The 26,472-nt window shown below is 43.0% G+C and overlaps 1 protein-coding gene across 8 annotated transcripts; it reads right to left on the bottom strand.

Annotated features, from left to right (window-relative positions):
• Positions 1-140: 140 nt before the first annotated feature.
• Positions 141-26,444, bottom strand: LOC121586090 (PHD finger protein 20-like protein 1). Of its 8 annotated transcripts, none has more exons than XM_041902555.1 (27): positions 26,339-26,444; positions 24,533-24,658; positions 24,250-24,424; positions 23,713-23,808; positions 22,505-22,589; positions 22,305-22,393; positions 20,342-20,344; positions 19,554-19,737; positions 18,727-18,794; positions 15,711-15,841; positions 15,340-15,509; positions 14,897-15,106; positions 14,428-14,625; positions 12,610-12,666; positions 12,033-12,314; positions 10,809-11,027; positions 10,426-10,479; positions 10,223-10,324; positions 9,552-9,722; positions 7,099-7,172; positions 6,811-6,921; positions 5,367-5,466; positions 4,585-4,780; positions 4,171-4,344; positions 3,822-3,984; positions 2,949-3,204; positions 141-2,085 (listed from the first exon to the last, which is right to left on the bottom strand). In XM_041902555.1, the coding sequence occupies exons 1-27, from the start codon at positions 26,350-26,352 to the stop codon at positions 1,943-1,945; spliced, it is 3,651 nt and encodes a 1,216-aa protein (XP_041758489.1). In that variant the 5' UTR covers positions 26,353-26,444; the 3' UTR covers positions 141-1,942. The 8 variants fall into 8 exon arrangements, with proteins under 8 accessions (XP_041758489.1, XP_041758491.1, XP_041758492.1 ...); XM_041902557.1 differs by having other exon boundaries at positions 2,949-3,201; XM_041902558.1 differs by having other exon boundaries at positions 3,831-3,984.
• Between the last annotated feature and the right edge of the window lie 28 nt (positions 26,445-26,472).

Below are 26,472 nucleotides of genomic sequence, written 5' to 3'. Positions count from 1 at the left end.
AGGTCAAATGACATAAAACATGGAGAAGTCCAGCAACACACAACACAATTTAACAACAATGTGTAAGAGTATAACACACACCAAGTTGGTAATATATATATATTATATATCATTTCAAATAATAATGGTAAGACGAGATATAAAATATCCAGAATATCTTTTTTAATGGCGTTGTAGATGTAGTAAATCACATAAAGAACAGGTCTTAAATAAACTCTTAATGTACAGCTGGTATATGTCAATAAAAATTTACCTTGTTTTATACCCTACCGGCTGGTTCTAAAACACTTTTTATACAGGTTAATAGAAATACTAAATAAACATAGGCATTTTTCTTCAAGTATATTTTGTCCTCTTATGCCTTCTATAGATGTTTCCTCATTTTTACAGTTATTAAAAAACTGTACATAAATGACCAATAACAGCAATCAACACATTGCTTTTTATACACATTTACATCCAGCTGGCAATTAGCTTACTGTGGTACAACTCAAACGTGTCCACTTAGTCAGAAGACTTTGTCGTGTTAATGTGACGTGGGACCCATACTGGCGACGTACTGAAAGCATCAGAACACCACAGACAGAAGGTGCGTCCCAAATGGCACCCTATTCCATATAGTGCACTACTTTTGAACAGGGTCCATAGAGCTCTAGTCAAAAGTAGTGCACTACATAGGGAATAGGGTGCCATTTGGGACAGACTCAGCGACAATGTGCCACAGGTGTCCCATGACATCAAGGCCATTTTGTGGTTGTCATGGAGATATCCTGAAGACACAGTCTTATGTCTGTGGATGGGTATATTATATACACCAGTCAAATATACCCATGATCTTCTCCCATGTTGAATCAGTGAGAATGATAACATTGTAAACTTGGTGGGTCATACTTTTACACTTGGCACATTAGAGAATGAAACACCATTTAGTTAATGATGGTAAAATGTGGCATTAGATTCAGAAATTAACTCAGAATGCAGTAGCTAAATGACTGATGTTAGCACTGTTTTCTTAATCAAATAATCGAATGAAAGCGTGAATTTGAGGAGGAACTTGACATTTTAAAACATCTCAAGCAAGTTTCAGACCACGCTTACAAACAGAACAGATTTCTGGCAGGTTAAAGCTTGCTATAATATCATCTAACATTCACCTTGGTGACTTAGTTTCGCATTAACTCATATTGCACAAGCAAGGCTTCTACAGCTCTGCTCCTACTGAGGCAAAAGAGTGATGGGATACTTCCCAAATGGCATCCTATATTCCCTACATACTGTAGTGCACTACAGTCAAAAGTAGTGCACTATAAAGGGAATAGGGTTCTATTTGGGAAGGGACCATGATGAGGTGATCTCATTGCATTTTGATAATCTAATTGAAGTATGTGTTCAAACCTCACTTCTGGTTATGAAAATAACAATTCCTCTTTTGAAAACGTTGTGGTAACTTCATAACAGGGAGTCTTAGTTAAAATGACAAACGTCCTGGGCCCTACAGGCTAACACTGTATTCAACTTTGACCTTTAATCCAGAAGTCCCATTTCGTCAACTCAGATTTTTCAGTTACTCCAACTCAAAACACTCTTCTTTCTAATACCAAGAGTCCACTGGACTCATCTCTTTCCTGTTGATCTCTATACATTCATTCATTCCCCTTGTATTGAGCCAACTAAAGCATCACTCCCCCAGTCAGTCTAGGAGGAGAAGGTGTGCTCAGTTTGACAGTTTATGGCCCACAGCAGACGGTGTGCTTCGGCTCCACAGAGAGAGGAGGGGGTTCTGTCTGTCTATGTCAGCGGGTAGTGGGTACACCCTGGGTTTGGATAGGACTCTCCTATGTGCAGTGCTGTGATGCCACCAGGTGCCTAGTGCTGTTGCCATGCTAACCCAGGCCAGACCAGACTCAGGCCAGACCCAGGCCAGACTCTGGCTAACACAAACTCACACAGAACACAGGGTGCTCATCTGTTGCACCTTGCTCAGGTCTGTGAGGAGCTGCTTGATGCGGTGTTTAAGCTGAGGCAGTCTGGCCAGGGGGTCCGGAGGCTCCAACTCCCCAGTGAAATCCAGCCAGCTCTCCAACACTGAGGGACGTAGAGAGAGAGAGACGGTTAGGATCTAATAAGGTAAGAACGAGTTAGTTCCTTCTTCATTTACAACAGAGTCATTCCCTCCCACTCCATTGGTATTATTAGTTTATAGATAGGACAGTGTATTATTCGTTTATAGATAGGACAGTGTATTATTAGTTTATAGGATAGGACAGTGTATTATTAGTTTATAGGATAGGACAGTGTATTATTAGTTTATAGGATAGGACAGTGTATTATTAGTTTATCGGATAGGACAGTGTATTATTAGTTTATTGGCTAGGACAGTGTATTATTAGTTTATTGGCTAGGACAGTGTATTATTAGTTTATTGGCTAGGACAGTGTATTATTCGTTTATTGGCTAGGACAGTGTATTATTAGTTTATAGGCTAGGACAGTGTATTATTAGTTTATAGGCAAGGACAGTATTATTAGTTTATAGATAGGACAGTGTATTATTAGTTTATAAGCTAGGACAGTGTATTATTAGTTTATTGGATAGGACAGTGTATTCTTAGTTTATTGATAGGACAGTGTATTCTTAGTTTATAGGATAGGACAGTGTATTATTAGTTAATTGATAGGACAGTGTATTATTAGTTTATAGATAGGACAGTGTATTATTAGTTTATTGGCTAGGACAGTGTATTATTAGTTTATTGGATAGGACAGTATTTATTGGATAGGACAGACCACCCCATTTACCGTCAAGCTCCTTCTCTAGACCACCCCATTTACCACCAAGCTCCTTCTCTAGACCACCCAGGCCACCCCATGTACCATCAAGCTCCTTCTCTAGACCACCCCATTTACCACCAAGCTCCTTCTCTAGACCACCCAGGCCACCCCATTTACCATCAAGCTCCTTCTCTATGAGGTCCATTCTGCCTGCCACCTGGTTCTGAACATCTTCTATGTGAGTGAGGAGGTTCATCTGCCACTGGAGACAGTTCCTGGCATGTTCCACTGAGTCTGAACCCCTCTCATCCAGGCAGCCAGGCACAGCCAGCACTGAGTCTGAACCCCTCTCATCCAGGCAGCCAGGCACATCCAGCACTGAGTCTGAACCCCTCTCATCCAGGCAGCCAGGCAAAGCCACGGCAGTCGTCTTCTGTTGACAACACACAGCATTAACTCAACCATCAAAATCTAAATCAAAATTGATCGCAACACATTTTACAGTTAAAAAATGTAAATGAATGCCGGTAGCCTAGTAGTTAGAGAGGCGAGACAGCAACCGGAGGGTTGTCAGTTCGAATCCCGGGTCTGACAGGAAAAATCTGTCCGGAAGTGAGCTGGCAACCGGAGGGTTACTTGAATCAAATCCTAGATACCATGGCCTGCCGTTGCGCACTTAACACCCCAAAACAACTGCTCCACGGTGCCGTGTGGCAGCCCCCTGCTCCAACCTCTCCATGTAGTATATGTATTGTATTTATGAGGGGTTGTTGGGATAAAGCAGCCCCCTGCTCCAACATCTCCAACCTGTATGTGTGTCTTTCGGAGGGGTTGGGATAAAGTAGAAGTCACATTCCAGCTGGACCTGGTGTATAACTGATGAATAAAGTGATCTTCTTAAAAGCAAACAATTGTCCCAGCGTCGTCCGGGTTTGGCCGGTGTAGGCCGTCATTGTAAATAAGAATTTGTTCTTAACTGACTTGCCTAGTTAAATAAAGGTAAAATTTAATTTAAAAAATAAATAAACAAGAGGCAATTAAGATCAACACCTTTCTTACCTCCTCTTCCTTGAACTGGATGGAGTGGGAGGCGGGGTTAGCATTAGCCACCACCAACTCCGCCCCCACCCCTCCTCCCTCCTGGCTGTTGGAGCTATTGGGGTCTGCAGCGGGCCGGTGCTCCAGCTGTCCGGGGCTGGGGGGTTTCTGGTAGCTGTAGGGCAGAGAAGAGTGATTACAAAGCCTAGACAATGATCAATCACATACATCTATGAACACACTGTAAACTAGTGACGGGCACCAATATCAATAATTCAATACGATATGGATATTGTTAGATTGCATATCAGTGCCCATCACTACTAAAAACACCGTATTACACAGACAGCTGAACGTGTACCTGTGTTCGCTGGTGATGTACGTGTCTGGCTTGGAGGAGTTCTGGTTGTCCAGAGATTTGTCGTCAAGGTGATCTGTGAAGTGAATGCAGTCAGGGAGACCGCCCATGGGCTGGTCCTCGTCAGAGTTCACCCACGACCGAGCCCAGAAGTGCAAATTGGGATTGTGTTTGTTCCTATAGGTGGACAAGAAAATAACGGTTCATTTTAACTCCAAATGACCATGGCTGCGTTTCAAATGGCACCCTGTTTCCTTTATAGTGCACTACTTTTGACCAGAGCCCTATGGGGCCCCCTTTAAACTCACATCTTTGAAGAAGAAAAAACATTATAATGGGTTTCACAGTTTTCTTTGCACAGATCTGCACTCTTTTGTGTGATGAAAATGTTGCCCTTCGTGTTGAAAGGTGACCTACTGTAGTATGTCCATCTTGAGCTGTAGTCCGTGTAGTATGTTGTTAACACTGAACACGTCTGCTAACAGCTGATGGGTGGAGACAGTCTTCTTAGAGTTCTGCTGAGAGTAGTTCTCAGAGAGGAAGGACAGGCCATACATGTGACCCTTGTTCAACCAGTCTTTGTCATGGAGATATTTGGCACTCCACCTTTGACCTAAACAACAAAAACAAACGGATACGTCAGGAAGACAACCAACATGTTGATGATAATAATAATGTATGAATATCTTGTTTGTAAATTGTATAGGGTAGGTAGAAGTTGCCTAACCTCAGTGCCAGTCTGTTTGTGCTATCACGCCAACTCCTTGTCACTCATTTTTTTTTAATCCTTTATTTAACTAGGCAAGTCAGTTAAGAACAAATTCTTATTTACAATGACGGCCTACCCCGGCCAAACCCGGACGACGCTGGGCCAATTGTGCGCCGCCCTATGGGACTCCCAATCACGGCCGGTTGTGATACAGCCTGGAATCGAACCAGGGGGTCTGTAGTGACGTCTCAAGCACTGAGATGCAGTGCCTTAGACCACTGCGCCACTGTCATGTTTGGCTTGACAATGACCGCAATGGAGTTGGCAAGAGCACACACGAATCGGGAACCAGGCAAAAAATTGCCTCTAACCACTGACAACAGGGTGAGATTATTTTTCATCCCCGTAATGGTTTAGGTTGGGGAGTAGAGTAATCTGATCCTAGATCTATAGTTAGGGGAGTGTAGGGTATGAAGTTACAGTGTGTTACCTGGAGGGTCTCTGCAGATGTAACATATGTACTGATCTGGGATGCTGTCCTCCAGAAGCCCCATGCACACACTGTGCTGCCAGCACATACACTCCTCACACTGAAACAGAGAGAGAGAGAGACTGAAGTGTGTGTGTTTAGGGGGAAACAAATCCTATCTGAACCCAGGTCTGAACCATGTTTAAACACATGATAACAACAGACATGTTTAGGCCCCATTACTATGTCTGCTCTCCCCAAATTCCCAGTTTTTACAGAAATCCCGGTCGGAGGATTCCAGATTTCCGACTTATTCCGCCCTGATTTCAGGAATCTTCTAAACAGGATTTCTGGAAAACCTGGGAATTTGGGGAGAGGGTATAAGGGAACATTTTATAGTCTGAAGAGATAGCCTTGAAATGTACACAGTATGCATCTTCTCTGCTCCATCCTGGTTCCTGCAGGTGACTGTGACCACCACCTCAGACCAACACCCAGAATATGTTCTGGAAGTCACCTGCAGGAACCAACCCTATGAACCAGGCCTATGTAGGTTTTTTGAGTAGCAGTATATAAGAGGACTGAAGGGACCGCCCTGGCGGAGCTTGTGGCAGACTTGTACTTTGTACGTGTGTTTGTTGTAACCTCTCCAGTTAACTGATAATAAAGAGTGATTCATTTAACATTGATAGGTGTCCCTGGTGTTGAATTTACACCACAAGGGACTGGAATTTTCCAACCCTACCTCAGCCAGAACAATAGTCTGAGGGCTCCAGTCAGTCAGCCAGTCAGCCAGTCAGCCAGCCAGTCAGCCAGCCAGTCAGTCAGCCAGTCAGCCAGCCAGTCAGTCAGTCAGTCAGTCACCAGTCAGTCAGTCATTAGTCAGTCAGTCACCAGTCAGTCAGCCAGTCAGCCAGCCAGCCAGCCAGTCAGCCAGTCAGTCAGCCAGCCAGTCAGTCAGTCAGCCAGTCAGCCAGCCAGTCAGTAGTTAGTCAGTCACCAGTCAGCCAGCCAGCCAGCCAGTCAGTCAGCCAGTCAGCCAGTCAGTCACCAGTCAGTCAGTCATTAGTCAGTCAGTCACCAGTCAGTCAGCCAGCCAGCCAGCCAGTCAGTCAGTCAGTCAGCCAGTCAGTCAGCCAGTCAGTCAGTCAGTCAGCCAGTCAGCCAGTCAGTCAGCCAGCCAGTCAGTCAGTCAGTCAGCCAGTCAGCCAGCCAGTCAGTAGTTAGTCAGTCACCAGTCAGCCAGCCAGCCAGCCAGTCAGTCAGCCAGTCAGCCAGTCAGTCACCAGTCAGTCAGTCATTAGTCAGTCAGTCACCAGTCAGTCAGCCAGCCAGCCAGTCAGTCAGTCAGTCAGCCAGTCAGTCAGCCAGCCAGTCAGTCAGCCAGTCAGTCACCAGTCAGCCAGCCAGCCAGCCAGCCAGCCAGTCAGTCAGCCAGCCAGTCAGCCAGTCAGCCAGTCAATACCTGAATCATGAATCCGTTCTCCTCGTCCATCTCACAGATACAGCGGACGATCTCCTGGGTACCGTCCTCATCCTCCTCCTGGAAGTCCTCCATGTTCAGAGAGTCAAAGTCCTGGTTGGAGGGTTCAAAACAAACCCCCTTAGTCATGTTGTCACATATATACATTTCCTAAGCTATAGCACACTATCTTTTACATAGAGGAGGTTCTTAAAGGGCCATGGAGTTTAGTCTGCTTCGTGTTTTCTTTGTTGCCATAAACAAATGATGGTAGTATTGTGACAACCCTACCTGGTTGTATTCATCTCCACTAAACAGCAGGCTCTCTGTGGTCGAGTCCTCTAGGAAGTCTATGTCTGACAGGTCTGGAGGGAGGGAGGGAGGGAGGGAGGGAGGATGGGGAGGGAGCGAGCGAGCGAGAGAGAGAGAATAAAAAGTGTAAACACACTGCTCACATTCTTTAAATTACTGTACTAAATTACTTATTTTATATTGGGTCTTCTATATAAATGTTGATATCTGATCATTTTTTACTATAATTCCAGTCCAAGCAGCTGGCATGTGGGCCAGAGTGACTGTTGGTGAGACAGCGGTGGAAGACCTGAAGACAGTGAACGCAGATACAGCACAATAAACAGACTCTCAGCATCATGTCATCTGTTACCATGTAATATGGTCTCACTAGTTCCTGTATCTTTCTCAACATTCCTCAATATTGCTCTAAAACCTTTTGGCTTCACAGAGAGACCAAAGGTGGCATTCTACGCTGGTTTAGGTAATATATGTGACGACCCTCCCACTCTGTCTGCCGTATTCTCTCTTTGCTCTTGTTTCCTTATTAGGATGCCGATGGGCGGAGTTGGGAGGGTCGTCAGCTACATGGGAAACACCTGGGCCAGGTGTGTCCCAGCATAAATGGACCTCTTCCACATTCATTGAGGAGACTCTCTCCAGGCAGATACTTTGATTTTGGTTGTGGTATTTTTGTGGCTTTTTGGTTGTTTGCTTTGGCACCTATCAACACCTTTCCATATTACATTTATGCATGCAAACACTCACTTACACTACTGATTACTGATTACACACACCATTGTTATTTGATTTAGTTTACTTTAGTTAATAAATATATACTTTGAGTATTCCTTGTCTCCACGTGTCTCCCTTTTGTTATGAACTTGAGCCGGTTCGTGACATACAGCAGGACCTTTTAACACAGTCACCACAGTGGTCTACCGCAAAGTCTTCCCCAACATCGGCCAAGCCTACTGCTCAGTTACAGGTACTGCTTACATACCAATCTACATGTATAGACACACGTCCACAGGGGTCCGGCTAAAGGTACTGTAGTCCAACATCACTAACATGCTGCTCCAGTGTCTGAGACTTGAACAGTGCTGATGTCTCCCTGCCTCTCCTCTGATACAGATTTCTTCACAGCACCTCTTGAGGCAGGTATCTTCACAGCACCTCTGAGGCAGGTATCTTCACAGCACCTCTGAGGCAGATTTCTTCACAGCACCTCTTGAGGCAGGTATCTTCACAGCACCTCTGAGGCAGATTTCTTCACAGCACCTCTTGAGGCAGGTATCTTCACAGCACCAGTGAGAGGGGTCTACTTCATCAGATTCACTGCCATAGACAACAAAACCTCCAAGGGGTTGTCTGTTCTGTTGTATAAGAATGGCAAGTATGTTATGTGGTCCGGTCAGTGGAATGAAAAGGCCAACCATTATCTATCCAATGCAGTGATTCTAGAGTTGGAGAAAGGGGACATGGTCCAAATGAGTCTCTTGTCAGGCTACTGGATCTACGACGATCACAATAACCACAGCACCTTCAGTGGATGTCTGCTGTTCCCTATGTGAGGGAACATCCCACAGGCTGTCATGAACTCATATGTAAACACTTCAATAGACATGATGTGAAGCAAAATGACTACTGTTTGATTTCATGTACAACATTATGATGTACATTCATGTAATGTACACAGCTCTTCATTTCAGGTGGAAAGTTATAGGTGACGGTTAAGAGTGGGACTGTGTTATGGAACTCCTTGAGGGTCCCCATGATTCAGTTCTAGCAGAACAACTGACAGAATCTTAAAACTAAAACTGATAGTTAGATAACTAGTAAATACTCCCTCACAATGTCAACCTAGAAAAAATGAATTCCGTCTCAAAAACCCACAAGTGCGCAGATAGGATACTTTCCTTTTTCAATATTCTACAACAATATTCTTCAGCAATGTGTACACTTCCTAAGAATATGACACAAAAGTCTCTCCTCAGAAAAAAACCATTCTGTAGGGTCAACATGTCTGATTCAGAGTAATGCTGTGTAATAAAGAACAATAACAACAATCTGACCTCTCAGACATTGTGCCTATATGTGAGTTCAACAATATGAACAGCACATTAACGTAAAGATGACATGTGCTTGGTTGATACACATACACTAGCAGAGTGTGCAAAGCTGTCATCAAGGCAAAGGGTGGCTATTTGAAGAATCTCAAATATAAAATATATTTTGATTTGTTTAACACTTTTTTGGTTACTACATGATTCCATATATGTTATTTCATAGTTTTGATGTCTTCACTATTATTCTACAATGTAGAAAATAGTACAAAAATAAAGAAAAACCCTTGAATGAGTAGGTGTCCAAACTTTTGACTGGTAATGTATGTATGTATGTATATACATAAATATCTATAAAAGTTGCCCTGTCAGGCGTTTCCCACTCACTCTCTCCGGTGAGGTCGACAGAGAGGATGGCTCGGGGGTACAGGTAGTGCCTGGAGGTGGAGGAGGAGGAGGAGGAGGGGAAAGTGAAAGAGGAGGTGGAGGAGCGGTGGAGAGAAGACGACGTAGACCGCTCCAGGAAGGACAGGGACATGTCATCGTAGTCCGAATAACCTGCAGGGGAGAACACACAGAATTCGTTTTTATGATGCATTGATGTGCTACTTCTAATGCCTGTGTATCCTTTCTTATGTATTTACTGGTGTTGTGTGTGTTGACTGGTGCAATCAAATTCTGCCTTTGAGGATTGATAAAGTACTATCTTTTGTCTCATCTTATCTTGGATATATGTTTACAATAAGCTATAACATGACAACATACTACACACAACAGCAGGACCTCTTGGAGATTAACAAAAAGACCAGCATTAAGATACAGCACCTGAACTAAACTTACAGTGCTGCTTGGATTCACAACAGCAGGAGCCCTTGGAGAAGCATTAAGATACAGCACCTCAACTAAACTTACAGTGCTGCTTGGATTCACAACAGCAGGAGCCCTTGCGGAGAAGCATTAAGATATAGCACCTCAACTAAACTTACAGTGCTGCTTGGATTCACAACAGCAAGAGCCCTTGGAGAAGCATTAAGATACAGCACCTCAACTAAACGTACAGTGTTGCTTGGATTTCCTCTTCTTCTTCTTCTTCTTCTTCTGTTTGATTTTGAAGTGATCCTTCTCTTTCCTCCTCTCTTTATCCTTGTCCTTCTTTTTTCCTGAAAAGCAGAACAATATTTAATCATCAACTCGTTTGTGGGAATAATTGAGATACTTTATTTAGTACGACCGCAACAAGAGAAATTGAACACAATCTCACCGATCATCTGGCATTTCTCCTCCAGTTTCACCTTCTTCTCAATCTTCATTAATCCTGTAGGAGACATGTACATAATGTGATCACAGTCCTCTGCGGCTAACTGTGTTGATTTAAGTTACGTCCCAAATGGCACCCTATTCCTTATATAGTGCACTACTTTTGACTGTTTATTTTTCTTCTCTTGTATTTCAGGTGTTTTTCTTCTAATTGTTGGGAAAGAGCTGGCCAATTAAGCATTTCACTGTGCTGTTTTACACCTGCTGTATCCTGTGCATGTGACAATAAAACTGGAAAACAAAAGCAGTTCACTATATAGGGAATAGGGTGCCATTTGGGACGTAGCCTTACACGCCCTCAGGAAGGCCCACTGCCCTGCCACTAACCTGGCTCCAGGTGCTTGTCCTTATCGATCACCTTCTTCAGGATCTTGTCGTGGAGGGACTCAAAGCTCTTCTCCTGAGGCGGCGGAGGGAGAGACAGCTCTGTGCTGTCAGAGCTCATGGAGGCAGAGGAGCGCTTCTTCCTGTTCAACTTGGGAGGTTTCAGACAGCCCCCCAGTCCAGTACAGTCCAGTTGGAACATATGGCCCGGAGGGGACAGTGCTGGGGGACAGAGGAGAAAGTATAAAACATATGGCCCTGAGGGGACAGAAGAGACAGTATAAAACATATGGCCCTGAGGGGACAGAGGAGACAGTATAAAACATATGTCCCTGAGGGGACAGAAGAGACAGTATAAAAACATATGGCCCTGAGGGGAAAGAGGAGACAGTATAAAAAACATATGGCCCTGAGGGGACAGAGGAGACAGTATAAAACATATGGCCCAGAGGGGACAGAAGAGACAGTATAAAACATATGGCCCTGAGGGGACAGAGGAGACAGTATAAAACATATGGCCCCAGAGGGGACAGAAGAGACAGTATAAAAACATATGGCCCTGAGGGGACAGAGGAGACAGTATAAAAACATATGGCCCTGAGGGGACAGAGGAGACAGTATAAAAACATATGGCCCTGAGGGGACAGAGGAGACAGTATAAAACATATGTCCCTGAGGGGACAGAGGAGACAGTATAAAAACATATGGCCCTGAGGGGAAAGAGGAGACAGTATAAAAACATATGGCCCTGAGGGGACAGAGGAGACAGTATAAAACATATGTCCCTGAGGGGACAGAGGAGACAGTATAAAAACATATGGCCCTGAGGAGAAAGAGGAGACAGTATGAAAACATATGGCCCTGAGGGGACAGAGGAGACAGTATAAAACATATGTCCCTGAGGGGACAGAGGAGACAGTATAAAAACATATGGCCCTGAGGGGAAAGAGGAGACAGTATAAAAACATATGGCCCTGAGGGGACAGAGGAGCCAGTATAAAACATATGGCCCTGAGGGGACAGAGGAGACAGTATAAACATATGGCCCTGAAGGGACAGAGCTGGGGGACAGAGGGGGGTGAGACAGAGTATAAGGTTGGGCTCTGGACAAAAGTAGTGCACTACATAGGGAATAGGGTGTCATTTGGAACACCGTTTTGTGAATTTGTGTATTCATGTTACATACAACTAACTGTGTTTTCAAATGAATGAAATCTAAATCCATACACGATGAGGTGGAGACAGTCCTGCGTCTCTTTGCGTTGTCAGGGACCTCCAGCAGGGTGGTGGTGGGCATGGAGGCTGAGGTGGCCCGGGTACGACCAGCCCTGTCTGGGGAGCCTGTCAGCTCAGAGTCCTGGAGGTCCTTGTCAGCGTTGTGGTAATACTTGAGGTGGTAGTCCAGCAGCTTGGCTTTGCGGAAGGCCTTGGAGCACCCGGGGATCTTACACTTGTAGTGGTCCAGGTCGTTGGGAGACGTAGGGTCGTCAGACCGCTTGGTGTTCATGACTGAAAGAGTGAGAGGTGACACACAGAGGAGAGAGGCACAGTGAGGGGAAAGGAATGCTTTTCTGGATTATCAAGTCCCTCAGTCGAGCACCTGACACCCTTTATGTTCAAGCTGGGCTGAAGCGCGTTTGAGTATGCTTTCATTCTATCGGACAGAGAGGACTTCGTAAAGATCAGCGTCTTATTGGAACATGAATTATAATTGCAGTAACCCGTGAAGGAAATGAAAAGTCATGGTTAAACGTAATACGATCAAACTACAATAATATGGAATGAGCTTGAGGAGAAAACCTACTTGGCTCCCTGGTGTGCTTGTTCAGTTTAGGGGTCCTGGTTGTCCTCCTACCAGGGGCTACAAATAACACAGATGGTTTAGGAAATGATCTAACATACAGTACCAGTCAAAAGTTTGGACACACCTACTCATTCAAGGGTTTGTTCTTTATTTTTACTATTTTCTACATTGTAGAATAATAGTGAAGACATCAAAACTATGAAATAACACATATGGAATCATGTAGTAACCAAAAAAGTGTTAAACAAATCAAAATATATTTTAGATTCTTCAAATAGCCACCCTTTGCCTTGATGACAGCTTTGCACACTCTTGGCATTCTCTCAACCAGCTTCATGAGGTAGTCACTTGGAATGCATTTCAATTAACAGGTGTGCCTTCTTAAAAGTTAATTTGTGGAATTTATTTCCTTCTTAATGCGTTTGAGCCAATCAGTTGTGTTGTGACGAGGTAGGGGGGGTATACAGAAGATAGCCCTATTTGGTAAAAGACCAAGTCCATATTATGGCAAGAACAGCTCAAATAAGCAAAGAGAAACAACAGTCAATCATTACTTCAAGACATGAAGGTCAGTCAATACGGAACATTTCAAGAACTTTGGAAGTTTCTTCAAGTGCAGTCGCAAAAACCATCAAGCGCTATGATGAAACTGGCTCTCATGAGGACCACCACAGGAATGGAAGACCCAGAGTTACCTCTGCTGCAGAGGATAAGTTCATTAGAGTTACCAGCTTCAGAAATTGCAGCCCAAATAAATGCTTCATAGAGTTCAAGTAACAGACACATCTCAACATCAACTGTTCAGAGGGGACTGTGTGAATCAGGCCTTCATGGTCGAATTGCTGCACAGAAACCACTACTAAAGGACACCAATAAGAAGAAGAGACTTGCTTGGGCCAAGAAACACGAGGAATGGACAATAGACCGGTGGAAATGTGTCCTTTGGTCTGGAGTCCAAATTGAAGATTTTTGGTTCCAACCGCCGTGTCTTTGTGAGACGCGGTGTAGGTGAACGGATGATCTCCGCATATGTAGTTCCCACCGTGAAGCAAGGTGGAGGAGGTGTTATGGTGTCGGGGTGCTTTGCTGGTGACACTGTCTGTGATTTATTTAGAATTCAAGGCACACTTAACCAGCATGGCTACCACAGCATTCTACAGCGATACGCCATCCCATCTGGCTTGGGCTTAGTGGGACTATCATTTGTTTTTCAACAGGACAATGACCCAACACACCTCCAACTGTGTAAGGGCTATTTTACCAAGAAGGAGAGTGATGGAGTGCTGCATCAGATGACCTGGCCTCCACAATCCCCTGACCTCAACCCAATTGAGATGGTTTGGGATGAGTCGGACCGCAGAGTGAAGGAAAAGCAGCCAACAAGTGTTCAGCATATGTGTGAACTCCTTCAAGTCTGTTGAAAAAGCATTCCAGGTGAAGCTGGTTGAGAGAATGCCAAGAGTGTGCAAAGCTGTCATCAAGGCAAAGGGTGGCTATTTGAAGAATCTCAAATATAAAATATATTCTGATTTGTTTAACCTTTTTTGTTTACTACTTGATTCCATATGTGTTATTTCATAGTTTTGATGTCTTCACTATTATTCTGCAATGTAAAAAATTGTAATAAATAAAGAAAAACCCTTGAATGAGTAGGTGTCCAAACTTTGGACTGGTAGTGTACATTATACTGTACAATGTGTCCCTAACGGCACCCTATTCCCCTATAAAGTACACTACTTTGGCGCACTTTGTAGGGAATAGGGTGCCATTTTTAGATGCAGCCGTTGAGAATAAATAACTTGCCCAGTCATGCATTACCTGCAGCTAAGGGTGGGAATTTGTCTGCCACTGCCGTATGATTGGCTGATGGCCCGTCAGTCAGCTGGTCTCTGTGTGTGATTGGTGAATGAGATGGTGTGAGGATGGAGGCAGTAGTTGGAGGTTTAGGTGGTATGCCGACACAGTAGTTGTGGAGGGTCGATGACTCTGCCCTCTCCACAGAGTTTGCCACTTGATCTAAGGAGGAACATCACACACAGAATAGATTCAGGGGTGAATAAATAGATGTGCTTTCCTTGTTGTTCATCTTGTTTCTTGGTCAGGGTCGTGTTCATTAGTGCACACTGTAGAAACATTTATTTAAATTAAAACAAGCGTTTCTAATTTGACAAGTTCAGGTAGTTCCCTCCCTGTTTCGGCCCATTTGCTTCCATTTGGTTCCTAGTTAATATGACCCAGGTCACGTAGGTAGCCAGGAAGAAATCCTGTCACTCAAGGCTGCACTCACCCTCTGGAGTGGAGGAGGGGTCTTTGTGAGATGTGTTGTGCTCCCTCCCATGGGGTGAGGGGTCAGGGCACTGGGTGGTGGTGGGGTGAGAGGTCACGCTGGAGTCCGAGTTTATATCAGGGCTGACGGTGGCCAGGCGCTGGGAGCGTCTCCTCCTCTGGATCTGTTCTGAGCTCCTGGGGGAGCCTGTAGGAACCGCCTCACCATGCCCTGTTGAAGAGGAAGCACAGCCATGCCACTTAACAACCACCAAATGAACAAGTAAGAATCATCATGGAAAATAGTTTTGTGCTGACAGTGATCACAGCCCTAGTCTTCTGAGGCAATTAGTTTTGTTTTTTTCCCCAAAAAAATCTTCCAAAAACTATATAGATAAAGTAAATATTGGTAACACCACTTGTGTCTAAGAGCATTCACTACTTTGAGTTAGTTAGTGGTAGTACTTTTTCCACTATGATCCTGTCCCTCAGCAGACCGACCTGAGGTAGCCATGTCAGGGCAGCTGTGTCTGGGGGAGGGACTCAGCATGGACTCTGGAGCTGACATGGTGTCCTCCCCAGCGGACAGAGTAGTGATGGAGCAGGGCGGCCTGGACGGTCTCTGGTTCTGGTTGCTGTTAACCATGAGAATGGGTTCCTCATTATTTGACAAATGATTGTACAAATAGCAGCAAAAATCTGAATTACAAGTACAACTTACAATGACATTATTAAATACAAATTATTACCCGATTACAATACACTATGATATATATAAATAAACCACAGATATTTTAGGTGCATTGAAAGTCAACAGCTATCTTGTCAAAAGCTACCTGTTGGACTCCGCAGAGTGGTGCTTCAGACGCCTGTTCCGACACTTGGCTGGAGAGCCTGTCATTGAGGACCCAGTCTCTCTCTGGGTCTGCCCTTGTATGGAATCACAGTCTGCTGTTCTTGGCACCTTCTGGAGGAACACAGAGAGGAATACACAGTGGGATTGCTGTCATGAATTGACTCTTAGGTAGAGTGCCAAATGGGATCCTATTCTGTATTTAGTACACTACTTTTGTTATGGGCTCAGGTCAAAAGCAGTCCACTATATAGGGAATAGGGTGCCATTTGGGAGACAACTTTAGAAAAACCAATAAACATACTATGGAGCAAAGTCTGTCTTTTCTTTCTCTTTTGTTTTTATATCTATATATATATACAGTACAAGTCAAAAGTTATAGAACACCTACTCATTCAAGGGTTTTTCTTTTTTGTACTATTTTCTATATTGTAGAATAATAGTGAAGACATCAACACTATAAAATAACACATATGGAATCATGTAGTAACCAAAAAAGTGTTAAACAAATCAAAATATATTGTATATTTGAGATTCTTCAAAGCAGCAACCCTTTGCCTTGATGACAGCTTTGCACACGCCTGGCATTCTCTCAACCAGCTTCATGAGGTAGTCACCTGGAATGTATTTCAATTAACAGGTGTGCCTCCTTAAAAGTTAATTTGTGGAACTTATTTCATTCTTAATGCGTTTGAGCCAATCAGTTGTGTTGTGACAATGTAGGGGTGGTATATAGAAGACAGCCTTATTTGGTGAGTGACTAGCTGGTACCTATTGTTGGGACATTATCTACACTACAGTGAGTGACTAGCTGGTACCTGTTGTTGGGACATTATCTACACTACAGTGAGTGACTAGCTGGTACCTGTTGTTGAGACATTATCTACACTACAGTAGTGACTAGCTGGCACCTGTTGTTGGGACATTATCTACACTACAGTAGTGACTAGCTGGTACCTGTTGTTGGGACATTATCTACACCACAGTAGTGACTAGCTGGTACCTGTTGTTGGGACATTATCTACACTACAGTAGTGACTAGCTGGTACCTGTTGTTGGGACATTATCTACACTACAGTGAGTGACTAGCTGGTACCTGTTGTTGGGACATTATCTACACTACAGTAGTGACTAGCTGGTACCTGTTGTTGAGACATTATCTACACTACAGTAGTGACTAGCTGGTACCTGTTGTTGGGACATTATCTACACCACAGTAGTGACTAGCTGGTACCTGTTGTTGGGACATTATCTACACTACAGTAGTGACTAGCTGGTACCTGTTGTTGGGACATTATCTACACTACAGTAGTGACTAGCTGGTACCTGTTGTTGGGACATTATCTACACTACAGTGAGTGACTAGCTGGTACCTGTTGTTGGGACATTATCTACACTACAGTAGTGACTAGCTGGTACCTGTTGTTGGGACATTATCTACACTACAGTAGTGACTAGCTGGTACCTGTTGTTGGGACATTATCTACACTACAGTAGTGACTAGCTGGTACCTGTTGTTGGGACATTATCTACACTACAGTAGTGACTAGCTGGTACCTGTTGTTGGGACATTATCTACACTACAGTGAGTGACTAGCTGGTACCTGTTGTTGGGACATTATCTACACTACAGTAGTGACTAGCTGGTACCTGTTGTTGGGACATTATCTACACTACAGTGAGTGACTAGCTGGTACCTGTTGCTGAGACATTATCTACACTACAGTAGTGACTAGCTGGTACCTGTTGTTGGGACATTATCTACACTACAGTAGTGACTAGCTGGTACCTGTTGTTGGGACATTATCTACACTACAGTGAGTGACTAGCTGGTACATGTTGTTGGGACATTATCTACACTACAGTGAGTGACTAGCTGGTACCTGTTGTTGGGACATTATCTACACTACAGTGAGTGACTAGCTGGTACCTGTTGTTGGGACATTATCTACACTACAGTAGTGACTAGCTGGTACCTGTTGTTGGGACATTATCTACACTACAGTGAGTGACTAGCTGGTACCTGTTGTTGGGACATTATCTACACTACAGTAGTGACTAGCTGGTACCTGTTGTTGGGACATTATCTACACTACAGTGAGTGACTAGCTGGTACCTGTTGCTGAGACATTATCTACACTACAGTAGTGACTAGCTGGTACCTGTTGTTGGGACATTATCTACACTACAGTAGTGACTAGCTGGTACCTGTTGTTGGGACATTATCTACACTACAGTGAGTGACTAGCTGGTACATGTTGTTGGGACATTATCTACACTACAGTGAGTGACTAGCTGGTACCTGTTGTTGGGACATTATCTACACTACAGTGAGTGACTAGCTGGTACCTGTTGTTGGGACATTATCTACACTACAGTAGTGACTAGCTGGTACCTGTTGTTGGGACATTATCTACACTACAGTAGTGACTAGCTGGTACCTGTTGTTGGGACATTATCTACACTACAGTAGTGACTAGCTGGTACATGTTGTTGGGACATTATCTACACTACAGTGAGTGACTAGCTGGTACCTGTTGTTGGGACATTATCTACACTACAGTGAGTGACTAGCTGGTACCTGTTGTTGGGACATTATCTACACTACAGTGAGTGACTAGCTGGTACCTGTTGTTGAGACATTATCTACACTACAGTAGTGACTAGCTGGTACCTGTTGTTGGGACATTATCTACACTACAGTAGTGACTAGCTGGTACCTGTTGTTGGGACATTATCTACACTACAGTGAGTGACTAGCTGGTACATGTTGTTGGGACATTATCTACACTACAGTGAGTGACTAGCTGGTACCTGTTGTTGGGACATTATCTACACTACAGTGAGTGACTAGCTGGTACCTGTTGTTGGGACATTATCTACACTACAGTAGTGACTAGCTGTTACCTGTTGTTGGGACATTATCTACACTACAGTAGTGACTAGCTGGTACCTGTTGTTGGGATATTATCTACACTACAGTAGTAACTAGCTGGTACCTGTTGTTGGGACGTCACCTGGACTTCTGTCCGCTCCTTCTTGCAGTCAGCATCATCTTCATGGGATCCTGAAGACAGAGGAATAGAACCGGTTGGAACCCAACACACAATGTGTCTCCCAAATGGCACCCTGTATCCTCTATAGTGCACTACTTTTGACCCAGTCCCCTGGTCAAAGGTAATGCACTGTAAAGGGAATAGGGTACCATTTGGGAGACACATTGTAAATGTGATGGTTAACTAAGAATGAGGGCCCTGGGGTGAAATATGACCTGTGGTTTTACAGGCCTGGACCCTCTGGGGTGAAACAGTAACATCTAAATGATACCACTACTCCATATCACTGCTGTATGATACTAACATACTGGCTGCATGACAACAGTAACATCTAAATGATACCACTACTCCATATCACTGCTGTATGATACTAACATACTGGCTGCATGACAACAGTAACATCTAAATGATACCACTACTTCATATCACTGCTGTATGATACTAACATACTGGCTGCATGACAACAGTAACATCTAAATGATACCACTACTCCATATCACTGCTGTATGATACTAACATACTAGCAACATGACAACAGTAACATCTAAATGATACCACTACTCCATATCACTGCTGTATGATACTAACATACTAGCAACATGACAACAGTAACATCTAAATGATACCACTGCTGTATGATACTAACATACTAGCTGCATGACAACAGGCACTGAGAAATGACAATTCATTTTTAAGGCTGTGTCCCAATATAGTTCCCTATATAGTGCACTACTTTTGACCAGGGACCATAAGGAGAGGACTCAAGTTACCCAGTTTGTCAGAGTCGGACTGATCCTGCAGCTCTTCATCCATCTCTTCTTCACCATCCTCATCGTCAGACTTCCCTCCGTGAAGGTCGTCCCTGTCCTTGTTGCTGTTGGCACTGGTACGAGGCGTACTGCTTCCTTTGCCCTTGGCTGCAGCTGAGGCAGCTTTCACCAGGGCTATCCAGTCCTGTTGGAGGAGAGAGTTGTTTTATCCATAGCTTTTTTTCTATTTCGTTTTGTTGTACATTGTCCTTGTTGTTGTTTGAAAGGCACTTTAAATCCAATGTGTTCATATTTTGTTATTATTAGTAGTATTAGAGACTCCTGGTTAGATCAAACGTCTGATAAATGCATCTATTCTAAAGGCTGCTGCTTTAAGTTAATTAGGTTACGTCCCAAATGGTACCCTACTACCATTTGGGACTCGGACTTAGTGTGTGGAGAAGGAACCTGCTTAACCCTGACTAAAGAGATTCTCTAGATGTAAGACTAGGTCACGACCTTGGTCGGTGAGAAAACAGTAAGCCTCAATAGTAAAGAATCACTATATTTAGCCTGTACGGACATCTGTTTTAACTATTAGCTACTACTTTCCAAGTGTGCTGCACACTAAAGTAAAACATTCTAAGTCAAATAAATGAAATCTTAATTAAGTAGTAAGTAAGATTAGACTGTGGTCTCCTTGAGAGTGTCTGCTGGTTGGAACAAGGGAGATGCCAGCAAGTCTATCCTGCCAGGACTGTGGGAATCAGCCTTCGCATTAAATCCAGCAATTCCCTGTTGCCCTTTACCTTCTGAAAAAGAGGGAGAAGTGAAATAGAAAATTATGGTATCCTACACTGTCTACAACCTACAATAGACTTTCAGAAATGTTTACTTGCCTTCTATTAATCAGTATATCTATAAATGCCAATTCTTAGCTATACACTGTGTGCACAATTATTAGGCAAGTCAGTATTTTGACCATATCATCATTATTATGCATATTTCCCAACTCCAAGCTGCATAAACTGGAATGCTTATTGGATTTAAACATATCAGGTGATGTGTATTTGTGTAATGAGGGAGGGTGTGGCCTAAGGAGATCAACACCCTATCTCAAGGTGTGTATAATTATTAGGCAGCTTCTTTTCCTCAGGCAAAATGGGCCAAAAAAGAGATTTAACTGACTCTGAGGGATGCAGCACTCTTGAAATTGCTAAGCTATTGGGGCGTGATCACAGAACCATCAAACTTTTTGTTGCAAATAGTCAACAGGGTCGCAAGAACCGTGTTGAGAAAAAAATACGCAAATTAACTGCCAAAGATTTGAGAAGAGTCAAACGTGAAGCTACCAGGAACCCATTATCCTCCAGTGCTGTCATATTCCAGAACTGCAACCTACCTGGAGTGCCCAGAAGTACAAGGTGTTCCATGCTCAGAGACAGGGCCAAGGTAAGGAAGGCTGAAACCCGACCACCACTGAACAAGACACATAAGTTGAAACGTCAAGACTGGGCCAAGAAATATCTGAAGACCGATTTTTCAAAGGTTTTATGGACTGATGAGATGAGAGTGACTCTTGACGGACCAGATGGATGGGCCTGTGGCTGGATCAGTAACGTGCACGGAGCTCCACTTCGACTCAGACGCCAGCAAGATGGAGGTGGGGTACTGGTATGGGCTTGTATTATTAAAGATGAGCTAGTTGGACCTTTTCGGGTTTAAGATGGACTCAAACTCAACTCCCAAACCTACTGCCAGTTTTTAGAAGACACTTTCTTCAAGCAGTGGTACAGGAAAAAGTCTGCATCTTTCAAGAAGACCATGATTTTTATGCAGGACAATGCTCCATCGCATGCATCGAAGTACTCCACTGCGTGGCTAGCCAGTAAAGGCCTTAAAGATGAAAGAATAATGACATGGCCCCCTTCCTCACCTGACCTAAACCCTATTGAGAACTTGTGGTCCCTTCTTAAACGGTCGATTTACGGTGAAGGAAAACAGTACACCTCTCTGACCAGTGTCTGGGAGGCTGTGATTGCTGCTGCACAAAAAGTTGATAGTCAACAGATCAAGAAACTGACAGACTCCATGGATGGAAGGCTTATGACTGTTATTGAAAAGAAGGGGGGCTATATTGGTCACTGATTTTTATTGTTGTTGAAATGTCAGAAATGTTTTTTGTAAATTTTGAGTTGTTTGTTTATTATTCTCACTTTAACAGATGAAAATAAACAAGTGAGATGGGGAACTTTTCGTTTTTCATTTAGTTGCATAATAATTCTGCACACTAATAGTTGCCCAATAATTATGCACACATAGATATTCTCCAAAGAAAGCCAAAACCTCACTTTTACTTTCTTAAATATTCAGGTTTATTAACATTTTGGATTGACCGAGAGCACTGTAGTTGTTCAATAATAAAATGTATCCTCAAACATTCAACTTGCCTAATAATTGTGTACAGTGTAATGCCAATTCTTAGCTATAATGCCAGATTCTTAGCTATAGTGGCAGATTCTTAGCTATAGTGGCAGATTCTTAGCTATAGTGGCAGATTTTTAGCTATAGTGCCAGATTCTTAGCTATAGTGCCAGATTCTTAGCTATAGTGCCAGATTCTTAGCTATAATGGCAGATTCTTAGCTATAATGCCAGATTCTTAGCTATAATGGCAGATTCTTACTAAGCTACATGTTCATTTCTTCTATTGGAGGAATGCCATGCTCATGCTGATTCCAGAATTGATTGTATGATCATGTGACCAGCTCACCTGTCCTTTTGCATCATCGGGCATGGATTTGATATGAATTCTTTTCACACAGCGAATAACTCCATCATAAAACTGCACCGTGTAGGTACCTAGAATTTAACAAAGACACTTAGGTTGGGGAACACAATTGCAAGTCAATGTGTTGTGTGTACTGGTATATGTCCTGCTCCTGTCTTAGAAATAGTTAAAGTGATAAATACCCTCTTTGTTTACAGATTCAATCTTTGCAGGATAGTAGCGACAATCTGTCCATCGAGCAAGCACCTCTTCACCATCTCTCAATTCCTGTAAAACAAGCCAAACACAAACCTCCATTACTCTAAATATGTATTTCACAAACACGTGCCATGAGAGACAAAAGTTTGGTGAGGAGTATTTCTGTCTGTAATAAAGCCCTTTTGTGGGAAAAACTCATTCTGATTGGCTGTGCCTGGCTCCCAAGTGGGTGGGCCTATGACCTTCCAGGCCCACCCATGGCTGCTCCCCTGCCCAGTCGTAAAATCCATAGATTAGGGCCTAATGAATTTACTTCAATTGACAGATTTTTTTCTATGAACTGTAACTCAGTACAATCTTTGAAATTGTTGTATGTTGCATTTATATTTTTGTCCAGTATAGATACTGTACTTGTATCCACATTACTGTAGAAGCATTAAATGTTTTCTGATTCAGGATGTAAGGAATTTCTTGTAAGGTTGCAAGTGTAGGTTGAACATTTCATTAAAGGCCCAGTGCAGTAACTGAGGTTGGAATGATAATGCCCTTTTATGTAAGAGCTGTTTGAAAAGGCTGCCTGAAATTTCAGCCTGTTGTGTTGGGATGGAGTTTTGGAGTGCCTGGTGACATCACCAGGTGGTAAATTAGTTAATAGACCAATAAGAAAGAGAGTTCCAAACCTCTCTGCCAACAACAGCAAGTTTTCAGTTTTCCCCTCCTCATTCAGACCACTCCCAGACAGTCCTAGCAAAATCCTTGCTTGAGAAATGGCTCTTTGCTAAGAAGCTATTTTTGTTTATTTTTGACCATTTTAATTGAAAACAATCACAGTATGGTACTAAATGATTTAATATTGAGATAATAGTCGCTGCATTGGACCTTTAAGGCAAAGGGGAAAGTCTGTAACACGAAAAGCTCAAAGATAAATGTTACAAACATATGACAGGAACACAAAGACAAAAAGCTTGAATGACACAGAATGAGCCCCTTTAGACCACAGTATAGCGCTGCAGTATGGCAATGCCTAAACTCTGGTATAGCTATATGTCAGATTCAGTTATGCCTCAACAAAAATGATTTGACAGTTTTGACCAAAGCTGTGTTATGTGAAGAACTGAAACAGTGAGTGAGCCAAGCAGTTAATAATTCAGCCAAATCACTGAAAAATGGGACACTGGGAATGTATGTATACTTGTCTCGGCTGCGGTAACTCTGTTTGGTCCTCTGTGCTCTCTGTACATCCAGGAAGCTCATCAAGGCGAGATGCTGACATCTCGCTGAGTCTCTCCTGGTAAAAATATTTATAAGATATAAGGCATAAACAATGAGTTAATTATTTTAAATATTTAGTTCACTCAGAATCTTTATGTTACTACTATCCATCTATCACTCATCCGATTGACTGCACACTCATCCATCTGCAACAAAACTCCTCATGAGGCAAACTGTCTCTAACCCAGAGAAAGCTGTTGTGAGTTCTTGGCATGCCATATGAGTTTAATCAAATCCATCCATATATTGCAAGCAAGAGTACGTGGGGGAGTCTGTGACTCTCCCAATTAATATTTTCTAAATTCCTCACATCTTCTCAAATGGAGAAGAAGGTCTGAGGGGAGGGACCTTGGACCTTCTCCTCCAATACGATTGAGAATGCGTCAAGGAAATAGGATGCGAGGAATCGTGGAGAGACTAATTGAGCAATAGTCTGTGGCTGGACAAAAACACCTACAGTCATCTCCCCCTCCTCTTCCTTCAGTCCCTCTTTACGGAGTGTTGGCCTTTCAAGAGGCCGCAGTCGAGTGCTGTCCCAGGCGATCCACTCGTCATAGCGATGGCTCCAACGATCAAAGTGGACAAGCATCTTCCCCTCATCGAAATCAATGTCCTCAATGCGTGAGGAGTACCTAGAAGGTTGTATAAGAAAGAAGACAAATTAATACAAGAACAAAATAAAACCTCTACTATGTTACACTATGCACACGATTACATAAAGGAACTTGACTGTTACATACCATTTTTGTAGATAGTCTTGAGCTTCAATTCTAGCACCAACTTCAAAAGTGATCCCTGGACGATAAGGAACCTTCTTGCTCATCTTCACAACGTCTGGAGACTGATGATCTGTCTGTCTGTGGCAGCTGAAAACAAAACAAAAAGGTAATGGTTAGACCAGGTTAAGCATCCATCTTTCTCTTTAATGTAAACCACACATACAATACCCTCTGCGAAGGTTAACTATCTGATACCCATTCAATTGGCACCCTATGGGAAGGTGATTAGCTAGCTAGCTATATGGCTTAAGTAACAGAATAAACAATATTGTCTTGTTGAACTAGCTAGCTAGCATGATAGTTTGCTCACATTGGTCAGCAGTATTCCAGTTGATTCATAAAGCAAAAACGTTCTTCAAACAGATAGCTGGCTAGCTAGTTAACGTCCTCTCTAGTAAGCCAACTGGCTTTCAAACAAGCTGTTCAGACATGCCACTAGCCAGAATAGATTCAGACCCTACACTTGTTTACAGCTGCATTGGGGTCAGACAGGCTTCCAGTTTCGATTAAGACACCGCGGAGCCGGTGCAAGATATAGCTCAGAAAACATACCTCAATTGAGGGATGAGAAATACATTGTACTCCGAATTCTCCCATTATACCAACTGTTACACCGAGAAGATTGAATGACTTCTAGTTTTTCCATAAAAGTGACCTTTTCGTCCTCATGGTAGGTAGCAGAAGCCACAGCAGCAATTCCATAATGGTAGCTGTGGCTATGAGCTATCAGTCGTTCAATCTTCTCGTGTAACAGTTGGAATAATGGGAAAATTCAGAGTACAATGCATTTCTCATCTTTCTCATCCCTGGATTGAGGTACGTTTTCCGAGCCATATCTTGTGCCAGCTCAGCAGTGTCTTAATCTAAACAGGAAGCATGTCTGACCCCAGTGCAACTGTAAGCAAGTGTAGGGTCAGAATCTATTCTGGCTAAAATGACACCACATATACTCACCCAACTGACACCTTTTACTGATTAAAACATCATGCACAATCATTCATACCAGTGCTAGTTAGCTAGTTAATCAACTCGTATGTTGAGTTGACTAGCAAACGTCAAAGAATAATATGAAAATATGTGGTTAACTAGCTTAACTTACTAAAATAGCTAACTAGCCTAATTTACTAAACGAGGTAGTTAGCTAGCAGGCTATCGTAAACTAGCTAGCTAGATTATCGCTAGCTAGCTCAAGTTACACAAGCGGTTAGTTAGCTAACTAGCATGTTGGTTATTAAAAGTGGCAATAGTCGAGTGATAAAACAAGCGTTATATGAACATTTAATGATCGAAAGATAGGATATTAATTAGCAACAAAACGTTTAGCTAGCTGGCCGTTAGTTGTCAATTTACTATGGTAACTAATGCTACAGTAACTAGTTAACTTTGCAATAAGTAAGCTGGCTAAGTTAGCTAGCTAACGTTACATTTTTAACAGGGCTAACTACCTAACTAACGTATAGTTAGCTAACTAAAAGATGGTGATATGACAAGGGCAAAGAAAGTTAGATGAATATATGAATGAAATCCATGTATTTCACAGACTAAATGGCAAGCGAACTACTATTTGGGTTAGCTATTAGCTTGTCCGACGATAACGCTAGCAAGTTAGCTAACTTGCTAGCAGCAAGCTAACTTGCCAACGTTAGCTCTGCAGAATAATATCTAGCCAAAAACTGTCAGCCAGTTTCTAGCTATCTAATTGCATACATTTCTCATGTATTTTGTGAGTGCGTTGTCCTCTTTGGAATGAATTGCAAATTGTTTTACCTTTGCGAACACATTTGGTAAATTATAGTTATTGTTATAAACTCATATCATGAGTACATATCAGTCTTCATCCCATTCTTCTGCTCAGATATTTACCCTAAACCAAATAGAGGGCGTTCCAACGTAACGACGTA

The sequence above is a fragment of the Coregonus clupeaformis genome, chromosome 17 (genome assembly GCF_020615455.1).
Source record: "Coregonus clupeaformis isolate EN_2021a chromosome 17, ASM2061545v1, whole genome shotgun sequence".
Classification (NCBI taxonomy): domain Eukaryota; kingdom Metazoa; phylum Chordata; class Actinopteri; order Salmoniformes; family Salmonidae; genus Coregonus; species Coregonus clupeaformis.
The sequence above is the reverse complement of the archived record's forward strand: the minus strand, read 5'-3'. Positions and strand labels throughout refer to the sequence as shown.